This window comes from Mandrillus leucophaeus, unplaced genomic scaffold, assembly GCF_000951045.1.
Source record: "Mandrillus leucophaeus isolate KB7577 unplaced genomic scaffold, Mleu.le_1.0 Scaffold64, whole genome shotgun sequence".
Taxonomy (NCBI): domain Eukaryota; kingdom Metazoa; phylum Chordata; class Mammalia; order Primates; family Cercopithecidae; genus Mandrillus; species Mandrillus leucophaeus.
The window spans coordinates 6,627,390-6,634,818 of NW_012106919.1; the positions used below are offsets into that span (position 1 = coordinate 6,627,390).

The 7,429-nt window shown below is 49.6% G+C and overlaps 1 protein-coding gene across 3 annotated transcripts in view; it reads right to left on the bottom strand.

Annotated features, from left to right (window-relative positions):
- VTCN1 (V-set domain containing T cell activation inhibitor 1) overlaps positions 1-5,814 on the bottom strand; it is a 93,039-nt gene extending 87,225 nt beyond the window's left edge. For 2 of the 3 annotated variants that reach the window (XM_012000850.1, XM_012000846.1), the window contains exon 1: positions 5,678-5,808. In XM_012000850.1, the coding sequence (XP_011856240.1) occupies positions 5,678-5,709 (32 nt within the window). In that variant the 5' untranslated portion in view covers positions 5,710-5,808. Of the gene's footprint in view, positions 1-5,677 lie in introns of all 3 variants that reach the window. The other variant, XM_012000849.1, reaches the window with a different exon arrangement.
- Between the last annotated feature and the right edge of the window lie 1,615 nt (positions 5,815-7,429).

The following is a 7,429-nucleotide window of genomic DNA, read 5'->3' on the forward strand; positions in this document are numbered from 1 at the left end:
AGAGAGAGAGAGAGAAAGAGAGAGAGAGAGAGAGAGAGGTCTTGCTCTATTACCCAGGCTGGAGTGCAGTAACACCAAGGCTCACTGCAGCCTTAACCTCACAGGCTCAAGCAATTCTCCCACCTCAGTCCCGAGTAGCTGGGACTACCAGTCCCGAGTAGCTGGGACTACAGGTATATACCACCACATCTTGTTGATTTTTGTATTTTTTGTAGAGATGGGGTTTCACCATGTTGCCCAGGCTTGTCTCAAACTCCTGAATTCCTGGGCTCAAGTGATCCACCTGCTTCGGCCTCCCAAATTGCTGAGATTACAGGTATGAGCCACGGTGCCCGGCCAGCATATAATTCTCACTGAGTTTCAGTCACTCCTTACTCCTGCACTCATTCATCTAGAGCAGCTGCCTGAAGCAACACAGACCAACAATCCACAGTTTCCAGCCAATTCTGGGAAGAGCTCTGCCCTTGGCCAGCTAAGAATTCTTCCGTCATGACAGTCACTGAGGAGGCGCGTTTTTTGCCACTGATGAAGGGTTCTGCTTAAGTAGCAAGAGAATAAGCACAGCTGATTAGAAAGGTAATTTTTCAATAAAAGTCAGTATAGAGGACTAGGTAGTAACAGGTTGGTTCCTGCCACTGGCTGCCTAGGAGACATTGAGCAAGGTAACTTGCCTCAACGTTTGCATCTATGAAATGGAGATAATTAGGACTATGAGACAGTTTAGCTAATTAAGCATTACCACGTGCTTGGTCATAGTCACATCGCTCCAACTGGCCCCTGAGGTTGTTGTTCTTGGTATCAGCAGTGCCTCAGCAGAGATCTAGACGCTGGGCTTGTACACACTAGGACCTCCCAAATGCACCTCACCCACCCTGAAGCTCTTCGCCACCAACTTTTGATGCTCTATACTGGAATTAAAAGAGTCAGACATTTAATAAGTCTAAATCCTAGCATCCTCGGGTTTAGAGAAGGATTGTGTCTCAGACTCATGGCAACAAAAGGTGTGGTGGACTTTATTATTATTATTATTATTATTATTATTATTTTGTAGAATAAGAATCTAGAGAACTCCAGAGTTCTTTTAGAGTTAACTGAATTTAAGAGATCCCTGGGGCAATTAATCCAAAGTATACCCTCACTGCAACATCTATTTCAGGGTCAGAAGTGCCAGTGGAGTCGTGAAATTGAACTTAACACATTTTTATGGAGAGCCAACCAAGTATCATGGATTGTAGAGGGAGTTGCAAGTAATGAGTATAGCAATAGCTAACATTTATGGAGTTCTTGGGATGTGCCAGGAACATAATTATCACATGTCATTCATACAGCCCTAGGAGTTAGGTACTATTGTCTGCCCTATTTCATAGATAGGGCAATTGAAGCTCTTGGAGGGTAAATGTTCATGGTGGAACAAGGATTTGAATCCAGATGCATAGCCATAGTGCTGCATTGTCTCCCTACCACAATGAGCAAGATAGAGAGCCAACCCTCAAGGAGTGAATGCTGGTGAGGGAAACAGGCACCAGGAATAGATATTCATAAACATGGCTGACTGTGAACATAAGATGGGCAACTGATGGCAACTAGAAAAATCCTGTAAGACTTCAAAGTGGAGGTGGCATTTGAGCTGAACATGGAAAGAAATGAGTAGCATTGCAACAGGTGGAGACGGGGGAAAAGCATAACGCTCAGAAAATCATCTACCCCCGACGGGGGCAGGAACACAGGTGCCACCTATTTAAGTCTTTCTTCCAATGTACAATTTATCTTATTTTGCAGATTCCTGCCCTGTTCACAGGATGGACTCAGAAGGTTCTGAAGGCTCAGATTTTATAGGCTCAGGGAAGCTGAAAGTTGGACACCGATATGGCCTGTGCTGAGATCTCCTCAGCCCAGGCTCAAGCAAGATTTTCTTACCAGACAAGCTTCCATGGTGTTGCTCGACACTGTTTTCCCCGACCATCAGGGTCTGAGATGTCTGAGCCAGGCACCAGCTTGCAAACTTAGGAGAAATGGGAAACCAAAATTCCAAAGCAAACTCCCTGAGCCTCCTTGTTCCAGGCTCCCTCATTCTCTACTTCATCCACCTTCCTCTGGTAGAAAGATCCCTGCTCCTTCTCTACTCAGTAGCTTCCTTCCTGTGATGTTTTTATCAATCCCATTGTCACCAGTGATTTCAGATGAAACAGGGCAAATGTTTATGGATCACTAGCCTTGGGTGTTCCATGAGACTCCGCTCTGTTGACATTCATTAATCTCTATCCCGACTTCTTGCTACCTTTCTTGCCATTTATTCTCAGCTCTTTCCTTGACCCCCCCTCTTCCTCTGCCCACCCTTGAATGTTGGTGTTCTTCAGCTCTCCATCCCAGCCCCTTGCTTCTCTCCCTCCACGTGCTCTCCTTAGAAGCCACCCGCTATGACTATTCCTTGCCCTTGAGCTATTGACACTCAGATGTCTATCCCCAGCCCTGACTTCTCCTAGTTTTAGCCTCATGCCTTCTGCTGCCCAGGGAGCATCCCTGTCTGAAGGTCCCAGGGGAATCTCAAGCTCAACACATTAACTAGATCTCCTCTCTTTTCCTTGTCCCCAACTCACTGCACCCAATCCAGAAACATGGAAGTCATTCCAGGATCTGCCCTTTGCCTCATCTATTCTTATTCTGCAGCATCCTACCTGCCCCTTCAATCATTGATCAAATATCACCAGTTTTAAGTCCAGTGTTTCCTGAATCCATTTTCCTCCTGGAGTTCTTTACTGTCACTCTCATCTATGCCAGTCCCTGTCATTCTGTATACTCTGACCACAACTGTTTCCCAACTCTTCTTCTGGCCTCCAGGCTAACTGCCCACCTGATGAAAACCACCTTGACCCCCTTCTGAAGGCTCTGAAGGCTCAGATTTTATAGGCTTAGGGATATTGAAAGTTGGACACCAATATGGCCTGTGCCTGCAATGGCTCCTCATCACCACAAATCCCAGTTCTGAGTCTAGTGAAGAAGGCCCATTGTGGCCTGGTGTGATCGCTCAGCCGCATCTCCCAGCATTCCCTGCCTCATCTTCATGTTGTGATGATAATACAGAGTAGTGTGCAGCTTTCCAACATACCACACTCATTCGTGAGTGTTACTGCATTTGATTTAATTCTGTTTCCTCTACTTAGACAGCCTTTTCCACCCTTCTTCACCTGGGTCATACGAACTCATTGTCCAAGACACAGCCCACCCATCCTCTGGCTCAGAAACCCTCCCCAAAAGCCTTGGGTGACGGAAGAGCTCCCGTTGCAACCTGTGCTTATTGTCTCAGGACTTAAGGGTGGCACATTAGAGTTGTTATGTGGGAGTCTTTCTCCTCCATTAGGTTATGACCTTAACAGCATCTTGCATCTTAGTCACCTTTGCCCCATTGTCTAGTGCAATATTCAGGACATAGTAAGTGCTCAGTTAATATTGTTCACTGGAACTTAATCCCCTCAGAGCAAGGGTTTTCTACCCCTGTCCTCCTAGCAGGCACTCTGCAAATGTTCCATAAGTGAACGCTGCTGCTGTCGACAGCCGTGATGGGGAGAGGGGAAGAGGGTTCTAGTCACACAGCTCCTAAATGTGCACGGAGGCCAGGCATGGTAAAAACTGCACATCAGCATTCGATCCCTGAGCAGCGTGCATGCTGGGAGTGAGATCTGAAGGAATTAGGCTCTCTGGTAATTATGAATACTTAGGAGAATAACTCACCAGGTCTGCAGGCCCTTTCATGAGCGTTCCCACATCACCACTGTTATGATCACCTCCAGAAGAGGTATTTTTATGAATGAAGGTCATTATGACAAAGGGAGAGGGTTGTTAGGGTCAAGAGTTCCCCCAGGCAGGCTCCACCTGCATCCCTGAGACGAGCTTTCATGATCCTGCTCCCCACTGAAGCTGCTCATTGGCCCTCTTCCTGGAGGCCCCTTGCACAAAGGATCTGCCACCCTCATGGACAGTCACTGCTTCTGAAACTGCAGAGCGTGAATAGCTAACAAGGCACGCAGGGGCCAACAAGAGGAGTCTCTGTTGATTCCAATGGGTTTCTGAAGGGTGGGGGATCCGAATTTTGAACACCCACCTCCTGCTAATCCTCCAGCAAAACCAGTCAGACTGGATTGCAAAGCATTATGAGAGAGCCCACACGTCCCATCTGACCTCCGAACAACGGAGCCACTTGTCATAGGAGGAGCGTTTCATGTCCTTGGGATCAAGGCTGGAGGAATGGGGGGCATGGGGAGCTGGGACTGGCAGGAGCAGGGGCAACGGTGGCAGGGGGAAAGAGCTTGGGATTTCAGAGCAAGATCCCCGCATGCACAGTTTCACAGTCACCCGGCCTTAACTTCTCTGAGGTGATAACAAGCCCTCACAAGGCAGTGGTGGACACACTGCTCTAAGCCACCTGGTGCAGGGCAGGGAAAGAGGCGCTCACAAAATGCTGGCTCCTCTGACATAGGTGCTTCTTAGGGACATCCTCTCAGGGCAGAAGGGTCTAGAGGAAAGCCCCCGCCACCCACTGCTTCTCCTGGAGCACAGTGCTCTAGCCAGGCACAGGGGAGGGGAAAAGTGCTGCCGCAGCCACCCCCGCCAGCCCTGAAGAGCTCCCCACCCCTGCTACCCCGCAAGTGATTTCAGATAAATGTGAATCGAGTTGGCGGGAGCTGATATTTTGTTTCAAGGAAAAGAATTTTCTAGGCTGCCTCTGGGAAGTAACATTACTCTCTTAGTCTCTTCACAAACTTTTCACAGTTGACCTGAGGATTCCTTTCCTCTCTCCTTCCCTCTCTTCTTTTCTTCCTTTTGTGGGAAAAAGAAACAGAAATTGGAGGACTGGTCCTTCAAACAACCTCTAGAACCACCAAGTATCAGTCTCCCTAAACACTGTCCTGAGTTGTGACTGACATTGGATCAATCATTTCAAGAAAACCCTGCACTTTCCATCTCTTTCTCTCCAGGACGGTAAATGCTGTTCTGAGGGGAAAAGAGGCAACTAGAATGTAGCTCAGGGGAGAAGCAAAATGTAGGGGAGAGGACTTGCTTCCTTCTTCCTCTCTGGAGAGTTCAGCAGCAGCAGCAGCAGCAAGTTCTCCTCTCCAAGGAGCTCCTAGGAAAACTAGGGACCCCACCTTTGAGCTGGGGGTGGGGGTCCTGGGGAAGGGTGTTGGTGAGAATTGCTCAGGAGTAGCAAGAAATCACACCCACAGAGAAATGAAAGTACATTCTCCTCCTTCCCCCTGGGCGCTGCATAAAGGGTCCTCCTGCATCCCCTCCACCGTTGCAGTCATGGATTCCCTGCCATCCCGCAATGCAGCCCACACCAGCCTGCTCGGTGTCCCCAAAACGGTGCTCATAGCCTTGACATCTCAGGGGTATGCCCAGCCTGGCACACACGCCCCTCAGTCCAAGCTGCCCAGCAAGGGCCAGCCCTCCATGGCAGGCCACCAACCAAAAACCTCCCTAACCCTGAGCAGGTGCCCTGAGCAGCTGAGGTGGGATGTTAAGTCAAGTCCAGTTAGGCTTTTGTCTGGCCAGGCTCCCGCTGGACCAGATAAAATTATAGGTGGGGTCCTATGGGACAGCCCAACAGTGCTCAGCACCCCCAAAAGACCTCACTGCTGTTCCCTTCACCCATAAGGATAGACAGAAGAGTATATACTACCTCCAGAAGAGGATCTGCCCCAGGGAAGCCATGGCTGGGGAAGGTTCCCAGCGTATCTGGGTACTGGCTGAGTGGAGCTGCTGCTGCCCTCCTTGGTGACTCACAACCAGCTCCCGTGTGCTGGCCTTAAATAGTGTGTTCAGGCCGGGAGTGGTGCGTGCACCTGTAGACAGCTCAGGTATGAGGAAACCGGCTGTGCAGAATTCCCTGCAGGCACAGTGGCTGCCTGCTCCAGTCAGCCAGCCGAGCCAGGGGCTCAGAGCTGCCTTTCCAAGCCTTGACTTTGGGAGAGGGTGATGGGGAAAAGCTTCCCAGGCCCTTGCTTCAGGGCTTGTATTCAGCAGGACTTTCCTCCTAACTGTGGAAGAGAGCTGTAGGGAGTGAGATTTAATCTCTAAATAAGAAAGGACTGGAATAACTCAAAGTGTCAGGCTATGCTAGGAGCCTGGGGGCCAGGAGTCCCCATCTCTGCTGGTAGATGACGCTCAGAGGCTGGGTCGCCACCGGTCAGGTCTCTCATGGAGGAGACTCATGCTGGGGGACCTCAGGAAGGCCATGAGCTGAAGTGACAAGACCACTGAGTTTGTCACTCAAGACTGTCTCCTGAGATGCCCAGCTGGGTGTGCAATTCTCTTCCAGTTTCATTTCAGTGGGAGCGGGAGAGGGCCAGCACTTCCCACCTTGCAAAATTTTTGACACTCCAAAAAGACACTGAATGTGCTCTGCTTCAACTGGCCCTCTCTCTGGAGATCCCAGGACCCAGAAGCATTGCTGTCAAAGGTGAGTGGGTTAGCAAAAATCTCTGACATTTCATCCAGCAGATTCCCAACTAGGCAAGATTCTTGTTAAAGCCTAAGCCTTGCTCTCTGTCTCTCTGTCTCTCTCTCTCTCCTTATTGTTTCCTCCAGCCCCCAGGAGAACCTCGGATGGGAAAGTTTCATGCTTGGTTGCCCAGTTTACTGCTGCTGCTGACTGACTATGTTTGCAGTGAAGGTGCTCCAGGCCTTCAGCAGCATCCTCCTAGGGTTGGCGTATGGGCAGGTGGAGCAACCATTGAGTAAAGATGGTGCAGGAAGGGAGAACTGAGCAGTGAAAAGAAGGCAACAGGAGAGGGCAAGGTCACAGTGGAAAGACCTTCAGAGTCACACAGCTAGGTTCAGTTCCTGGATTCCTAATTCATCATGTGGCTTTGAGAACATCACTTTACTTCAAGGCGTGTCTCACCGGGCTGGAGTGAGGAATAAATGAGAGGGGGTCTATGTGCCTTCCCTTCCCCAGAGTAAGTAAAGGGCGATGCCCTGGAATCTATGCAGCGCCGGTGCTGAGTGGGTCCTTCCCGAGTCTGGGGAAGCTGAGGGCAGTGGGAGCAGTGGTTTCTGTAATTCCAACCAAAGGCACAGGGATTCTGCCCTGCCCCTCAATGAGCCTTAAGAAGAGCAGCCTCAGCTGGGCACTGCGGCTCAAGCTTATAATCCCAATATTTTGAGGGGCCAAGGTAGGAGGAATTTTTTTTTTTTTTTTTTTTTTTTTTTTTTTTTTTAAAGACTGAGTCTTGCTCTGTCATCTAGGCTGGAGTGCAATGGCGCAGTCTTGGTTCACTGTGACCTCTGCCTCCCAGGTTCAAGTGATTCTCCTGCCTCAGCATCCCAAGTAGATGGGATTACAGATGCGCCACCACACCCAGCTAATTTTTGTATTTTTAGTAGAGACGGGGTTTCTCCATATTGGCGAAGCTGGCCTCGAACTCCCGAC